The sequence below is a fragment of the Artibeus jamaicensis genome, unplaced genomic scaffold (assembly GCF_021234435.1).
Source record: "Artibeus jamaicensis isolate MK-2021 breed Jamaican fruit bat unplaced genomic scaffold, CSHL_Jam_final scaffold_1964, whole genome shotgun sequence".
Classification (NCBI taxonomy): domain Eukaryota; kingdom Metazoa; phylum Chordata; class Mammalia; order Chiroptera; family Phyllostomidae; genus Artibeus; species Artibeus jamaicensis.
This window is the reverse complement of record NW_026522030.1, coordinates 55715296-55733324: the sequence shown is the minus strand read 5'-3', so window position 1 is coordinate 55733324 and position 18029 is coordinate 55715296. Positions and strand designations below refer to the sequence as shown.

General features: G+C 36.6%; 1 protein-coding gene and 1 non-coding gene across 4 annotated transcripts in view; both read left to right on the top strand.

Annotated features, from left to right (window-relative positions):
• Positions 1–18029, top strand: part of HAUS6 (HAUS augmin like complex subunit 6) — a 46321-nt gene that overhangs the window by 22156 nt on the left and 6136 nt on the right. For all 3 annotated transcript variants that reach the window (XM_053656407.1, XM_053656406.1, XM_037132363.2), the window contains exons 12-15: positions 6447–6528; positions 14125–14191; positions 14506–14691; positions 16693–16828. In XM_053656407.1, the coding sequence (XP_053512382.1) occupies positions 6447–6528; positions 14125–14191; positions 14506–14691; positions 16693–16828 (471 nt within the window). The remainder of the gene's footprint in view (positions 1–6446; positions 6529–14124; positions 14192–14505; positions 14692–16692; positions 16829–18029) is intronic.
• Positions 13911–14041, top strand: LOC119039589 (small Cajal body-specific RNA 8). Its single transcript, XR_005080643.1, has one exon. It is a non-coding gene; the product is annotated as a small Cajal body-specific RNA 8 (non-coding RNA).

The following is an 18029-nucleotide window of genomic DNA, read 5'->3' as shown; positions in this document are numbered from 1 at the left end:
TTTGGCAGTAACCCTCTCCTCCAACATTGGATAGTTTGACTCTTGGGATTCCTTTTATTTCCCTAAGCTGGGGGACTTTAACATTATTTTTATACTTTTTGTGGAGAAACAACTTTTTGTTCCCTCTTACACTTTATATGTTACTTCTTACTTGGAGTAATTTTCTCTTAAATTGTTTTTTAAAATTACATTTCAGCATCTTTTTAAAAGTATAGGGAATAATGTAAATACCTGCTTACTGAATGAATACTCTTTTGACAAATCTTTGTAATATTGGGTTGGCCAAAAAGTTTGTTATTTTTCCATAGGATACTTCTAGTAGTGCTTAGTTGTCTTTAACTTCATTCAAAACAATTTTGTTAGATTATATCATGACTGTGTCATATCGGTGTGTATTTAAAAAAACTTACCACTCTGGCTGGTGTAGCTCAGTGGATTGAGCCCTGGCTGCAAACCAAAGGGTCGCCAGTTTGATTTCCAGTCAGGGCACATGCCTGGGTTGTGGACCCAGGTCCCCAGTGGGGGCCACATGAGAGGCAACTACACACTGATGTTTCCCTTCTTCTCTCTAAAAATAAATAAATAAAATCTTAAAAACAAAAAAAGAAAGAAAGACCCATCTAAGCCACTTGAACTCAGACTTTAATATCCTATATATACTTAAAAAAACCCCAAAACAAAAACGTACCAAGATTAGTGAACTTTTGTGTAGCAATTTCGATATTGAAGGTGGAAGAAAACACGCAACATTTTTGACACATTATACTTATTGTTTTAAGAAAGGTAAAAAGGCAACTGAAATGCAAAAAAGGTTTGTGCAGTGTATGGAGAAGGTATTGTGACTGACTGAACATGTCAGAAGTGGTTTGTGAAGTGTGGTGCTGGAGATTTCTCCATGGACAATACTCCGTGATTGGGTAGGCCAGTCGAAGTAGATAGAGATCAAATTGAGACATTAATTGAGAACAATCAATGTTCTACCATACAAGTGATAGCCAACATGCTCAAAATATCTAAGGCGATGAAGTTGTTGGTGAAAATGAAAAATGTGTCTTATACTTTATGGAAAAAACCATATGGACTTTTGGCCTGTACAATATTTGCTGTAGATTTTTAACAAAACAAAAATGTAGTTCACCCTTGGGTATCTGCCTTTCCTGGACCCTGTTCTTCTTGAATTTGCAGAGGTAACCACTATCCTGAATCGTAGTCTATTCTGATGTATGTTTATAAAAATAATTTTACTTTATGTAGGGATCTAACAATATACAGTATTGTTCTGCCATTCTAAAGTTGATGAATAATATTTTTCTTATCCCCAGAATGTTCTTCATAAATGTTTACTTTTGAATCAGGATCCAGGGAGGGGTTCCTCATTCCATTTGGGTGTTTCTGTCTGCCCAACTTTTATTCTAGAATAATGTCCCTACCTTTTTTTTTCTTAAGACATTGGTAGAAAATTTTAACAATTATTGTTTTTAACAATCATTGCATGTTTAGATTTACCAACACTTTACTAAGGTTTTTTTTTTTTTTTTGATCCATATTAGTTCTTTTGTTCTACTTTTTTCTTGAGAAGTATATCTAGAAGTATGTCTTTTACTTTTAGGGTTGGACCCTAAAGAGTAAAATCTCTTAGTTTTTCTTTTTTAGAAATATTTTTTATTTATTGATTTTGGAGAGAGAGAGAGAAACATTGTTTTGCTCTTCCACTTATTTATGTGTTCATGGGCTGGTTCTTATACGTACCCTGACCAGAGATTGAACTCTGAACCTTGGCATATTGGGATAACACTTTAACCAACTGAGCTACCTGGCCAGGGCCTAAAATTAAAATCTCTTAGCCTTTCTGGGAAGATGTCTTTTATTTTCACTTACTCCTGAATGAGAGTTAGAATGGATATAGAATTTTAGGTAGATAGTTATTTTTCCTTAGGACTTTGATGTTACGCTCTCATTGCTTTCTGCCTTCTATTGTTTCTGAGACATTTTGTCTTGGTCTAATTGCCATTGATTTATTTATATATAGGTAGTTAATTTTTGATGTGTGGTTGCTCTTAAGACTTTATTTTTGTCTTATGCAGGTTCATTGAGATGTGTCTAAATGTAGATTTGTATTTTGCCTGTTTGGGACTTGTGTGTACTTACTTAATGTGAGGGCTCATATCTCTAGTTCTGAAAACTTATTCGCTAATATCATTCTAATGTTGCTCCTTTCATTCTTTTGACCCTTTCCTTTTGTAAGTCCTATTGCCGGGACTTCTAATTCTGTCCTTCATATACCTTTTTTTTTTAAGTATATTTTATCAATTATGCTACTACGGTTGTCCCATCCCCCCCCTTTATTCCCTTCCTCTCTGCATACCACCTCCCACCCACATTACCCCCCTTCAGTACATGTCCAGGGGTTGTACATATAAGTTCCTTGGCTTCTCCATTTCCTATACTATTTTTAACCTCCCCCTGTCCATTTTCTACCTACCATTTATGCTACTTATTCCCTGTACCTTTTCTTCCTCTCTCCCACTCACATTCCCTCACTGATAATAACCTCATGTGATCTCCGTTTCTATGATTCTCTTCCTGTTCTAGTTGGTTGCTTAGTTGGTTTTTGTTTTTGTTTTAGGTTTGGTTGTTAATAGTTGTGAGTTTCTTGTCATTTTACTGTTCATATTTTTTATCTTCTTAGATAAGTCCCTTTAACATTTCATATAATGAGGATTTGGTGATGATGAACTCCTTTACTTGACCTTATCTGAAAGCACTTTATCTGCCCTTCCATTCTAAATGATAGCTTTGCTGGATAGAATAATCTTGGATATAGGTCCTTGCTTTTCATTACTTTGAATATTTCTTTCCAGCCCCTTCTTTCCTGCAGGGCTTCTTTTGAGAAATCAGCTGATAGTCTTCTGGAAATTCCTTTGTAGGTAACTGTTCTTTTCTCTTGCTGCTTTTAAGATTCTCTCTTTATCTTTAATCTTGGCTAATGTAATTATGATGAGCTCTTCCTTTTCTCCTTCTGGCACCCCTATGATTCAAATGTTGGAATGTTTAAAGTTGTCATGGAGATTCCTAAGCCTCTTCTTATATTTTTGAATTCTTGTTTCTTCATTCTGTTCTGGTTGAGTGTAATTTTTCCTTCTGGTCTAAATCGTTGATTTTAGTCCTGGTTTCCTTCTTGTCACTTTTGGTCCCCTGTATATTTTCCTTTATTTCACTTTTCATAGCCTTCATTTATTCCTCTATTTTGCAACCATTCTCAACCAGTTCTGTGAGCATCCTGATTTCCATTGTTTTGAACTGTGCATCAGATAGGTTGGCTATCTCTTCATCACTTAGTTGTATTTTTTCTGGAGCTTTGATGTGTTCTTTCATTTGGGCCATGTTTTGGCCTCAGTGCACCTGTTATATAGTGAGGGGCCTTAGGTATTTACCAGGGTGGGACAGTCCACCTGGCTGTGTTGTGGCTGTATGTGGAGGAGGGGTCCAAGACAACAGTGCTGCTTGCTCAGCTCTCTGCCGGCTTTCAGTCACTCCTGCTGCTACCCACAAGCAAATTGGGACTTTTGGTGCTGATTCCCAGGTGGGTAGGTTTGTGTACGTTCTGGGACCCTGTGGATCTCTCCAGTGAACTCTCCTGTGAGGCTGGGAATTTCTCCTGCCTCCTCAACCCTCACTGCTTTTTTTCAGTCAGAGGTTTTGAGGCTTTATTTCCTTGTGCTGGAACCCTGGCTTGTATGATCTCTCTTGCTCCCCAGTTGTTCCTCCCAGTTTATCTGCACTCAAATGTGGAACTGCCTGGTCTGCCAGCTGCTGCCTTGCAAGCAGTCCTCTCTGCCTGACTGCCTGTCTTAGCCCCTCCTACTGGGCTGGATGAATGTTTCTTCTTTAGCTGCTTGGTTGTAGGACTTCCATACAGTTTGATTTTCATCAGTTCTGGTTGTTTTTGTTTTTAAATTTGTTGTTGTCCTTATGGATGTGTGAGAAGGCATAGCGTGTCTACGTATGCCTCCATCTTGGCCAGAAGTCTGTCCTTCATATATTTTAATGTAACCTCTTTGTAACTGGTTTGCATTATGGGTATTTTGGATCTCACTTATGGTTCAGTAATTGAGGTGTCTCTTTAGTCAAGTTTAATTTTCTTTTTGGTCTGTTCGTTTAGTATTTAGTTTTCATGAATGTTATTTCCATTTGCTTTTTTTGCCAACACTGCCTGCTTTTCACGGTGTCATTGTATTTTATTGTGACTCCTTTTTTTTTCCTGGTCATTTGAAATATACCGATTATGCCCTGCTCAGGTAGCTCAGTTCATTAGAGCAGTGTCCTGCTACACCAAGGCTGAGGGTTTAATGTCCGGTCAGGGCACATACAGGAAATCAACCAATTAATGCATGAATAATTGGAACAACAAATCGATGTTTTTCTGTTATTCTCTCTCTCCTCCTCCCTCTCTCTCAAATCAGTAAATAAAAATTTAAAAAGTACTGATTTTATCCTTGTCAATTTTTGTAATCTCTGTGTTTCAGGTTCTTTTGCTCCTGTATTCTCTGCCTGCTAATTTTCATGGTGGTTTCCTTTCTATTGATTATTATCTCAACATCAGTGGGTCTCCCCACCTCTGGAGGACTCATGTGGGACCTGAATTGTAGAAGGGTCTCTACAGGATGGCTAAGGGTTCCACATGTTTTCTTTGACCTAGACCAATGAGTTCCTTTGGTTTGGGATTCCTACAACAAGTATCCAGTATATTTGGATGTCACACCTCCTTTTGAGTAGGCTAGGTTTTAAATTTCCTTCCTTCTTCTTTTCATTCCTTCTTCCCTCTTCCACTCTTCTGGGACTCCCAATAGACAGCAAGCTTCTCTGATATTGCCCTGTTCCAGTTGGCAGAATTTTTATAATCCCCTTTTTAGGGGCTGAGCAGCCTTTACAGTGTGCTGCCTTTATAGACTTTACAGTGTGCTTCAGGGTTCAGTGGCTCTCAGTGGTCCTTCTGTAGTGTGAATACGATCCTTTTCATCTCTAAGTACAATAAATGTCTGTATATTCACCCTCCTATCACCTGTCACCTTTTAGGAAAAGAAGAAAGAAAAAAGCTCTGGATGCCTTTTTACTTAGCAACTTCTACCCTATGTATTTTCTTATGTACCAGAACAGATGTGTGTCAACTGTTCCTGCCACCATCAGATGGTGTTTATAGTTGGTGCATAATTATTTTAGTTTATAGTTGTCTACTAAGTTTGAGATATATTTGTATTTGTTGGAATATTTTTGGAATATTTTATAAATCTCAGTAATTCCATCATAATTAGTAGCAGCAAAAGCATAGTATTCAAAATGTTATGAGGCAGCATACCATTATGATGGATTAAAAGGAAAACTTTATATATTATACATTGGCTTCTTATATAGTAATACTTTGGACACATGTATAAGTGGTCTTTCAGAAGCTCACATGTTGAAAAAAGAGGAGCCCCTAGAATATTACCCTGTGTAACCTAGCAATGGCTTTCCTCATCAGTTTCATTTCATACCATGTTTACCCTAGATGATACTGTGTGCTCCTGCGTATACCAGACTTGTTTCTTATTCTCTTAATATTTGCATGCCTTCTTCATGTTTCCCTAGTCTGGGTCAGATGCTTTTCTGCTTCATTGCATTCTGTATATAACAATGTCATGATACTATAGCAGTATATCACAATTATGTACTCACCAATAGTCTTTTCTTTTTTTAACATTTTATTTATTTAAGGAGAGAGAGGAAGGGAGGGAGAAAGAGAGGGAGAGAAACATCAGTGCGTGGTTGCCTCTCACACACCTCCTACTGGGGAGTTGGCCTGCAACCCAGGCACATGCCCTGACTGGGAATTGAACTGGTGACCCTTTGACTCTCAGGTTGACTCTCAGGCTGGTGCTCAATCCACTGAGCTACACCAGCCAGGGTGTCACCAATAGTTTTTTCTACACTAACTCCTTGTAGGCAGGTCTCCATCTTTCTTCCATTGTTAATACAGTAGTGCCACATAGTTCTTTAATGATATGTTGAAGAATAAGTACCTAGGTTGACTAATGTCATAGATGATGGACTGGAATATGCCAAGAACTATTATCTTTTTGGTTTTGCTGGTTTATATGTTAATTGTATGATTTGTGTACTTAAACATGAAGCATGGCTATATAATGCTGGAGAAATATGGACTGTCCTGTTTGGAAACAGGATGACCTATCAGTCTTTTAAGAAAGGCTATTAACAGATATTCTTGGTTACTATCCTGCCTATCACTTTATACTTTACAATAGAATAATTTTCTTTTCCTATTAACATTCAGATTATTTTTATTTTTGTGTTTTATACTGTTTAGAAGTTGTACAGTTTCAAGAGATCCCAGAATATTAGAACATAAAAACATAATTAAAGAGTAATTAATTTTTGTATTCCTTTAGATACACCTAAGCAGCAAAACCAGGAAAATGATTGCAGAAGAACCAGTAATGAATTGGAAACTGTATATGATTTAACCAACAGGTAAAACAAAATGGATTTTCATAGTGATTTTTTTCTTTATTGTTTTTAGTCCCATCTTTAGCCAGTTTTCATGCTTCTCTACTGTGGAATAGTCCATAATTTTCTTCTCTACGTCAGACAGTATTTTCCCACTGCACATCTACATTTTCAGGAGAGTCAACATTTCTGATACATGGACTTTTTTCCCCCTTCTTTTCTATGTCAAAATGTTGGAATTCATGGGAATCATCTAATTTTTGAAGAAAAACATATGGAAATCTTCCAGTACAAGTTTGGGGATTTTTGTCTTTTTGTGTCTATACGTTAATTTGAAAGCACTTGTAGCTATTGACTAAATCCAAGAGTAGGGACCTTTGAGATTATCTACTTGGTAGATTTCGGCCTGTATTCTGCAGTGTCCTCTGGTTCTGTGGATTGAACCCAGTTCAGCCTGGTGGCTGTGTATCCTTTCCCACGGCAACCTGAGCAGTTTGCTCTTCTATCTGTATTATATATTGGGGGTTTTACTTGCTATTTGATAAAAAGAGTTCCATTCTTTATAAAAAGCAAAAGCCTCCTGATTCAATCAAAGCCTAGAATTTAACATGTGAAAAAATGAACCCTATTTAATTTGTTATAACTTCCTTCAGAAGTATTCTTATTTTCTTTATTGCCCGTTTTCTCTGTTATTCCATTTTGGCTCTTGAAACTGATTCTGGAATATATAAGCAAAAATCTTTGAGCTAAATATATGTAATCCACTTAGGGAATATAGTTGATTTTTATCAAAATCAAGCATTATTAAGTAGCAATCAAATACAGATATACTAAACATATTTTTTTATTATTTATATTTTTCTGATTACTCTTTGCTCTAAATAGGTGTCTTTCAGTCCAGATTGACACAGATATGGAAACAACAATTCTTAGGAAAATTTTAAAAGGAAATTCTGAATTTCAAATGAATTAAAGCCCTCTTTATTATACTTTAAATGATACAATTTACTCTTAGTAAATTGAAACACCATAACAAGGGTCAAACTTATACAGTAGTTCCCCCTTACTGGCAGTTTCAGTTACCTCAGTCATGTTCCAAAAATATCAAATGGAAAATTCCAGAAATAAATAATTCATAATTTAAAATTGTTTGCCATTTTGAGTAGTGAGATGAAATCTAGGGTTGTTCTGCTCTGCCTTGCCCGGGTTCACCCAGTGTATCCGTGCTGTATATGCTACTCAGCCATTAGTAGCTGTCTCTGATATCAGAGCAACTATTGTGGTATCACAGTTCTTGTATTCAAATAACCCTTATTTTGCTTAATAATGGCCCCAAAGTGCAAGAGTAGTGAGTGATACTGGCAATTCAGATATGTGAACGCTGTCATGTGCTTCCTCTAAGTGAATATATATATATATATATATATATATATATATATATATACACACACACACACATATATAAAATATATCTTGTATATAAACATAGTCCATACAGGGTTCAGGTCTATCTGTAGTTTTAGGCATCCACTGGGGGTCTTTGCGTCCCTCGTGGACCAGATGGGGATACTACTATATGTGACATTGAACTGTTGGTAGTTTCTTCTGCAGTAATATTCTGGTTCACAGGAGATCAGAACTACTTGTGGAAGAATTATATTTTTATTCTTAGGTCTGGGTGTGATGTTGATTTTGAGTACATAAAGAAACAATGAAATTCTCCGTGAAGACCTTTTATTGAAGAAACAGTAATCTTGTTGGGCTTGTGCATTTTACCCCCTTATTACTATTGTTCTTAAAGCCTGCTAGTGGGGAGGATTTGGTGCTTCCCAATTTTAATCATGTTTTTGGTTTATCTTCCTATGGGAGAGCACATTAAATATTTTGATTAAAGTCTCTTGCTGAATTAAAGGTTGATGGAATTAGTTAAGTAGTTTGTAAGTCAGATTTTATTTATGAACTCCATTGAACCTCAGGATTCTTTCCAAAGTAAAATTTTGTAGTAAGATGTACTATCAGAACTGTACAGGAGCCAGACATAGCCTCCTCATCCCTAATTTAATTAAAATCAAATCAATTCTCTTAATATGGGAAAAAGAAATTGTATTTTGATTTCTACATTTGTCCTCTTCCAAGTCTGCATCTTCTAGTTATCTTTAGATACTTTAATTATAGATTGGGATTTTGAAAGGAGGTAGGGGAAGGCATTTGGTGAGGAGGAATAAATGCTTAATGGGATATAAAAGAATATTACTACTTGATAGCAGAAGACAGTGTTCTTCTTGGTATGTGGAAATATACTTGTTCCTCAGAATTCTTTACTGTAAATGGTATTTTGTAATAAAACATTTAATTAGTAATGTGTAATGTGGGTAGACTGTCCTTAAAGTAATACCTTTTTTAATTATTATACTAAATATTTTATTGGTATCATATCAATATCAATGTAGTTAATTGGGAAATTCAGATGTGGATATGATCAATACACCTGTTCAGTTAAAAATCTGAAATGAATGTAGTTTTTAGAATAAGTGTTATTAGCGCTTTTGCATGGAGTTGTCATTCACAGGTACTAAAATATAGTGTTCTCCTTAAATCTCATGGTTGGTTTTATTCAGTGATTTGATGGAGGCTTCACCATACTTAAAACCAGAATTCAGTGACTGATGATGCCTTTGGTGTACACTGTGGACACTAACTTTCTTTGCCCTGGTTTTTGGAAAGGGAGCGTTTTATGGCATTTCTAGTGGTGGTGATGCAATTCTTTTAACCTCTGCAGTTCCTTCTTTACTGCTTTTCTTTTTAAAAAAAATTATTTATTTAATTGTTGTTCAAGTACAATTTTTTGTCTTTTACTCCCATCCCAGCCTACCCCCCCAGTGCTCCCCACCTCCCTCCCATTTCTACCCCCCTTAGTTTTTGTCCATGTGTCCTTTATACTGGTTCCTGTAAACCCGTCCCCTTTTCCCCTGAAATTCCCTCCCCTCTCTCCTCTGGTCACTGTCAACCTGTTCTGTATTTCAGTGTCTGGTTATATTTTTCTTGCTTGTTTGTTTTGTTGTTTGGGTTAGGGCAGTGTGATCTTGCATGACTGTCAACTAAACATCCTTAGTCTTAGAAATTGAATTCCACGCTCTGGCTAGTGTGGCTCAAATTGGTTTGGAGTGTTACCCTGAAGACCCAAAGGTTGTGGGTTCAGTCCTCAGTCAGGGCAAGCATGGGAGGCAGGAAGGCAGCTGACTGATGTTTCTCATATTGGTGTTTCTCTCCCTCTCCTTTTCCCTTTCTCTTTTTGCTAGAACCAATGGAAAAATGTCTTCAGGTGAAGATTAAAAAAACTCAAGGAACTTGAATTCTATGAATTCCAATATTATAGCTTTCTCTTTTTAGAATTCTATTTATTATTTCTGTTAATTTTATAGATATTATAACAAGAACAAATGAAAATGAAAATGTAATAGCCAAAATTTCTAAATCATTTGTCAGATTATTTTAAGTTGTTTTTTTAGGCTTTCCTTATAGTCATAAATTTAGTTCTAATCAAAGCATGCATATGGTCTTATATTCTAAAGCACAAAATTTTAGCATAAATGCGGGTTTTTTAGCACTTATGTATGTTTATTTAACATTATATTACCAATTTTTCCTTATAATGGCTTTGAAACATTTAATTATTTTTAGACTTACGTTCTCAAAATTTTTTACTACTATAAAAAGCATGCCACATTTTTTTGCCTTTTGGAAGCTCTCTTTCCTTAAGATAAATTCCTATAATGGGATCAACACCCGCCCTTTTTAAAAAATTTAAATTATTTTAGTGTTGTTCAATTATAGTTGTCTGCATTTACCCCCCACCACTGCCCCCTACCCCAGCCAAACGCACCTCCCGCCCTTGCTTCTATCCTCCCCCTTGGTTTTGTCCATGTGTCGTGTATAGTAGTTCCTGATAACCCTTCTCTCCACTGTCCCCTTCCCCCTCCTCTCTGGCTATTGTTAGATTTTTCTTAATTTCAATGACTATGGTTATATTTTGTTAACTTTTTTATTTTGTTGATTATGTTCCAGTTAAAGGTGAGATCGTATGGTATTTGTCCCTCATCGCCTGGCTTATTTCACTTAGTGCATAATGCTCTCCAGTTCCATCCATGCTGTCGCAACACCCTTTTGATCTGTTGCAGTGCTGGAATTTCATGGGTCTCAGTTTTAGCATGGCAAGTAGGTAGAGAGTAAGTACTGAGCCAGGACTGCTTTAAAGTTGTGTTAGATTGAGATATCAGTGTTAATTGCATATTATCAATTCAGAAATGATAGAGAAGATACACAATATATTTCCATTTTTTTTTCTATTATGAGGCTCTGCACGAATGATTGAAATAGAAAAATTTGATGGCATTTGTAGAACCTCATCCTCAAATGACATTTATTCATCAAGAATTAGTCAGTCTGTTAATCAGTTATACATATGTATTGCACTAACAAGTACCAGGTACTGTGTTAGCTCCTGGGAATAGTCTTTGTAAAGATGTAGTCTTTTCTTCAAGGAACCTGACCCTCTTGTGATGGCATCTTAGTTGCCTTGGTGCATAGATTGCTGACTCTGTTTCACAGGACTTTTGATCATTTTAATGTTGAGGTTTTTTTTAAATTAAGGTAGAATTGTATTAGATAGTTAGTTGTTTTTTGCTTTTGCTCTCTAAATTATATCCTGTTGAGGTGAAGCTGAAGCTTGAGCAATTTCAGTGATTTTGAATTGTTTGGAAGGTAGATAATTTCAAGAAGGGCATATTTGAAAAGAGCATATATGCTATTTTACAAAATATTTGCAAAGCTGTTTTTATACTTCTGGCTATGAACAGAAAGTAAAACAGTGACATGGTTGATGTTGAAAAGTGATCTCTGGTAATCCTGCCTTTCCTTTAACCTTGAATAGAAGAACTTTTGACCACAAGCAAACCCAGTCCATGATTGAATTTGAAATGTTTTTTCAAAATGAAGATAAATGATTAAAGATATCATTGCTTTAAAGGTTCAGAAATTTAATGACTTATTTTATAATTATAATGAAAAGGTGCATAAGTTTTTTATGTTTGCTTAAGGGGTAAGAGAATCTAAGAGATTAAGGAATACTATGTACAGAATGCAGCAAACTGAAATTGAATAACCTTATTGTAAGTGTAATGTATTTGCTATAGAGCAAAATTCAGCATAAGATATACTGGTTTTAGACATGAAATATCAAGAGAATGTTAAAGGAAATTTTCTGCTACAATGAAATTCTGTGATCTGAAGACTGAGGACATTGTAATAATGCTAATCTAATTAATTGAATTTTCTATTTGTTCTTGCCCCATACTCAAGTTTCGAGTGTTTATCTGGTCATTTAACCCTTGTAAAAAATGCAGTTGACTTAAAATATATAGCAGGTAAGACTTCCAGCCAAGATGGAGGTGTAGGTAGACACACTGTGCCTCCTCGCACAACCAAAATTAAGGACAACAAAAAATTAGAAACAAAAAAACAACCAAAACTGACAGAAAATTGAACTGTACAGAGCTCCGACAACCATTCATCTAGACTGGTAAGAGGGGCAGAGCTGGCAGCCTGCTGAGAGGGATCGTGGCAGGAAAAAGCAGTGGCTGGTGGACCTGGGTGTGCAGGCAGCGGTTGGCAGACCCCAGGCGCAGGGTGGCAATGAGCAGACCCAGTGAGGCGTGCAAGGCGGCTGGCTGACCGCAGTCACATTTGCACGCAGATAAACCAGAGAAAATTGGGCAGCAAGACAGACTGTGAAACCCAGGGCCCCACTGAGGGGAAACAAAGCCTAGAAGCACTGATTGAAAACAGTTGTGGTGGTTGAGGTGCTGGGAGAGACTCCCAGCCTCACAGGAGAGTTCATTGGAGAGACCCACAGGATCCTAGAACATATACACACCCACTCACCTGGGAACGAGCACCAACAGGGCCCAATTTGCTTGTGGGAAGCAGCAGAAGAGACTGAAATCCGAGAGAGAGCAGAGCAAGCACCATTGTTCCCTCTCTGACCCCTCCCCCACATATAGCATCACAACCCAGCTACTGGGTTGCCCCGCCCTGGTGAACACCTAAGGCTTGGTCTCTCACTATGTAACAGGCGTGACCAAACCCCCCCAAAAAATGGCCAAATGGAAGAACAGATCAAAGCCCCAGAGCCAATGCATCTAAGCAATCAAGAGATAGGCAACCTGTCAAATGCACAGTTCAAAGCACTGGTGATCAGGATGCTCACAGAACTGGTTGATTTTTGTCGCAAATTAGATGAAAAAAGAAGGCTACACTAAGTGAAATGAAGGAAAGTATACAGGGAACCAATAGTGATAGGAAGAAAACTAAGACTCAAATCAATGGAGTGGACCAGAAGGAAGAAACCACCAACCAAACAGAAAAGAACGAAGAAACAAGAATTCACAAAAATGAGGAGAGGCTTAGGAACCTCCAGGACGTCTTTAAACGTTCCATCATTCGAATTATAGGGGTACCAGAAGGAGATGGGAAAGAGCAACAAGTGGAAAACTTATTTGAACAAATAATAAAGGAGAACTTCCTCAATCTGGTAAAGGAAATAGACTTCCAGGAAGCTCAGAGAGTTCCAAAGAAGTTGGACCCAAGGAAGAACACACCAAGGTACATCATCATTACATTAGTTAAGATTAAAATGAAGGAGAGAATCCTAGAAGCAGCAAGAGATAAGGGGACAGTCACCTACAAAGGACTTCCCATCGGACTGTCAGCTGGTTTCTCAAAAGAGACCTTCCAGACAAGAAGGGGCTGGAAAGAAGTATTCCAAGTTATGAAATCCAAGGACTTACATCCAAGATGTCTCCATCCAGCAAAGCTTTCATTTAGAATGGAAGGACAGATAAAGTGCTTCTCAGATAAGATCAAGTTCAAGGAGTTCATCATCACCAAGCCCTTATTATAGGAAATGTTAAAGGGACTTATCTAAGAAAAAGAAGATAAAAAACATGCACAGTAAAAAGACAGCAAACTCACAATTATTAACAACCACACCTAAAACAAAAATAAAAACTAACTAAGCAAACAACTAGAACTGGAACAGAATCACAGAAATGGAAATCACCTGGAGGGTTAGCAACAGGGGAGTGGGAGGAGGAGAGGGGGGGAAAAGGTACAGAGAATAAGTAGCATAGATGGTAGGTAGAAAATAGATGGGGGGGCAAGAATAGTATGGGAAATATAGAATCTAAAGAACATATGACACATGGACATGAACTAAAGGGGGCAATGTGGGTGGGAGGGGGTGTGCAGGGTGGAGGGGAATGAAGGAGGGGGAAATGGGACAACTGTGACAGCATAATTAATAAAATATATTTAAAAGTATATAGCAGGTAAGACAAATATCCATAATTTGGGAGGCAGATACACAAATTGGGCTGGAGTACTGCTCTAATTGTCACTATGCCTCCCTATAGTAAACTGCCTTTTGATGACCGGGACGAATTGAGTGAAATCGTAACGGACAGATACGGGGCAGACAGGCTTTTTAAAGAACATTCAGATACATAAGGTGAATGGAACTCATTCCTACTTTTAACTTGAATTTGCTACCTTTTTTCCTTTTAGCCCTGCTTCTTCCCTGTTGCAGCCAGTGTCATCATCAGATAGAAACAGTGTTACAGTGTTTGAAAAGGTATATTTAAAAACAATTTTTCATTAATTATTATCATACTAACTTATGATAAAATATTATTCATTTTTGTTGATACCCCAATTAAATTAAAATTCTGTTTTCATATTTCCCAGTATTTGCACATTATATACTCTTTATTCACACATTCCCTGCTGCTTCTAAATGGGAATATTGGAATTATTTAATTGTATCACTGAACATATATTTTCACAGTAATGTTAATAAACTTTTATAGATTCATGATAATTCAAGAACCTCTAATGAAGTCAAGCATGATTATTAAGGTTTTAACATTATATGTCTTGTTTTTTCAGGACAGGAAGATGAGAACATCTAGTGAGAAAAATGAATCCATTTCTAAAAAAACACCAGAGTATGAAGGGGAAGATGTTCCATCATTACCAGTTGCAAAGAATACAGAGAGCAGTGCATTTGGAGAGCCTCTGTCTGTTAAAAAAGTTGATCCATTCCAAAAAGAACAAGATCATCTGGCAGAAGAGGTTAGATAAAAATTGTAATAAGTATATTGAAATAACTATTATTTTCTCTATAGTTTTGTGATTAAAATGTAAGTACAGTAAATTATTGATTTACTCGGGGAAATTTGGTAAAGGAGGTCACAGATAATCCAAATTATGGTGAAAGCAAAAATGGTGCTCCCCAAAAGTAGAAATATTTTACTAGAAATATAAATTTATTCAGTTAAGATTACATCCATGGTTTAGAATTTATGTCCCATCCTATAAATATCCAAAAGTGTAAAAATAATGCACATATGGTATTTTTGGAGTTAACCATTATATCTCAGTTGTTGGGTAAGTATACCCAATGGTTATACTCTATTAAAATGTTCCATGAATATTGTCTGTTGTTTAGCTGAGTATCCTCTTTTTTTGAATATTAGAACGAAGATTGCATTATCATATTATCACTGAGTGAAGGATTTTGTCCTGCTTTCTAAGTATTTAAAAGATAATTAAGTGCATCATTGGTTTTGATCTAGGTTTTCCTAATGCTGTTCTACTTTTTATTAGCAAGTGACCATGTTCTGCCACTTCTGCTCAGTACTGTTACAGAACTCAGTTTACACAAATTAAATGCTCAAGCCCTTCTCTATTGTTATTTTTATTCGTTTCCCACAATATCCCTTAGCTACTCTATCCCTGAGACTGAAAGAAAATTTGGTTTAGTCCATATTGCTTCAGGTATTGGAGTTTCCTTATTTATCTCAATTCTGATCAAAGTAAATGAATATTGTTCAAGTAACAGACCTGGATGTCAGACATTTTTCTTATTTGTAACCTGAGGAGATTTGGGCAGTTTTATGGTTGTTAAATGTTTTAGAACATGTTATTTATTTAGTTTTAGAGAGAGGGGAAGGAAGAGAGAAGGGGAGGGAGAGAAACATTAGTGTGGGAGAAAAACATCTGTCATTTGCCTTTTGCATGCCCACAACTGGGAACCTGGCCCGCAACCTAGGCATGTGCCTTGACTGGCAATTGAACCAGCAACCTTTTGTTTGGTTCATGGCCTTGTGCTCAATCCACTGAGCCACACAAGACAGGGCTCTAAATATTTTTAAGTCTCTGAAGTTAGATTGTTTTCTTTGTTATTTGATTACACTAACGAAAGGATTGTCAGTCTTTTTTCTCTTTCTTGATACAGAAAGGAAAGGCACATTTTCTAGTTAAAAGAATTTACAGTAGTAGTAGAAAGGGATGGGATGACAGAGGAGAGTCCTAAAAGCTCATAAAGGTCTGAAAATAAAGTGAAATGAATCTCATTTAATAGTGTTTGTGACAAGGAATATTTAGTGTTTGAGTTCCAGAAAGCCATCTGTTTTCATGGGGGAGGGTAAATGCAGGTCAATTTGATTATGGTTGTAAATTTATTTTTTAGGGATTTCTAGGGGTAAATATTTTAATTTGCATATTTTTTGTTTTTCTTGTTTTATTCACTTTTAATTAATATGGAATGCTATTTTCATGTTCTATACTTTATTTTCTCTATTTTAGAGTGTATCTATGCCTTATTCACTAATTCGTATTTGATAATGAGGTATCTGGCAAAGAAATATGTTGTCAGATTATTTTTTTTTTATTAATAGAAGGGTTACTGTCCAAATGGTATATAATTAAGAATCTGCTCACTTTGAAACTAGTCAGTTTAGCAGATACCGAGTTGTCAAGCTCAGTGGTGTGGCAGATAGTTTAGTATTAGGTTACTTCACAGTGAGAACTCCAAATCTTCCTAAGTATAATGATTCCTATCTTTTCTCTACTGTGTGATGGGATATCCATTTAAGATAAGGAAGGAAACAGTTTTGTGCTTAGTCTGTGAGTATCTGGGAGATACTCTGTTGAGCTGAGTTTTGTGTCATCTGCAAAGAGAAAGGCTGCTGACCAGCAAGTGCTTTCTGTTATTATCAGGGCTTTTGCTGCATTCTCCCAGTGGGCTTTATTTCTGAGTAATTTTTGCTTTACTTTTCTTTCCTGTTTTAGGTTGCAAGGACAGTGTTATCTGATTCACCATGCCCCTCTACGGGAAAAGAAGTAAAATTGGAGGAACTAATTGACTCTTTAGTTTCTAACCCATTCTTAACAAGGAATCAAATTCCCCGAACTCCAGAAAAGCTGAGTAAGTTAATAATGCTTTCTATCATTTGTTTTCTTTCTTAGACATTACTATTATTAGAACCATGGTCTGACAAATCTTCTGGAAGTTTGCTTTTAAACTTTTTTTATATCTTCAAGTTTAGTGGCAAAAGCTCTTGATTTGTTTTGATATAAGGGACTTTTATTGAAATATTATATGGGGGCACTCTCACTTATATGGCAGTCCAGCAGTATTATTTTGCCCTGATAGTGTACAATTGTTTTTTGTCTTACTAGGCTTTTTCCTATAGAATATTTTAGTTGATCATCTTAAAAAAATTCTCTGCCTCTACATCTGATCTGTGATCAACAGTTGTAAGGTATAAGAGGCTGTGATCTTTCTTACAATCAGCAGCAGCAGCCAAGATCTGTGTGTTCAAAGATCTTCCCTACTCCTCCTAAGCTAGCCAGAATGCTCACTACTTTTTTTTTATAACCTATAATTTGTGTAGGTAAAGTTCTGATACTGTCTTTGGGCAGGCATATAATCCTGGCTGAGTGATTAAATATAATTTCCTTTTTGCTGCTAGAAATGATATAATCAAATTTAAATTGATTTAATTCAGGTGGAACCTAGCCACATCCTGATGGTGGTTGGCAAAGGACAGCCTACGAACCAAATATGGCCTGCCCATTGTCTTTTTGTAAATAAAGTTGTAGCGAACATAACCTTGCTCATTTGTCGACATACTGTTTATGGATACTTTCATACCTTCATGCTACAATGGCAGAGTTGAATAGTTGCCACAGGCCTAATGGCTTGCAAAGCATAAAATATTACTGTTTGGTCCTTTACAGAAAAGTTTTGCTGAACCATGGCCAAAATATCTTTTTTTTAAAAAAAAAGATTATTTATTTTGAGAGAGAGGGGAAGGGACAGAAAACGAGAGGGAGAGAAACATTGATGTTTGAGAGATACATCAATACCTTCCTTCTTGCATTCCCTCAACTGGGGACCTGGCCCACAACCCAGGCGTATACACTGACTGGGAATGGAACTGGTAGTCTTTCAGTTCTCAGGCTGCCGCTCAATCCACTGAGCCACACTAGCCAGATCTTTTTTTAAAAGAATTTATTTATTTATTTTTAAAGAGGGGAAGGAAAGGAGGAAGAGAGGGAGCGAAACATCAGTGTGTGGTTACCTCTTGTGCTCCCTATCGGGGACCTGTCCAGTAACCCAGGCA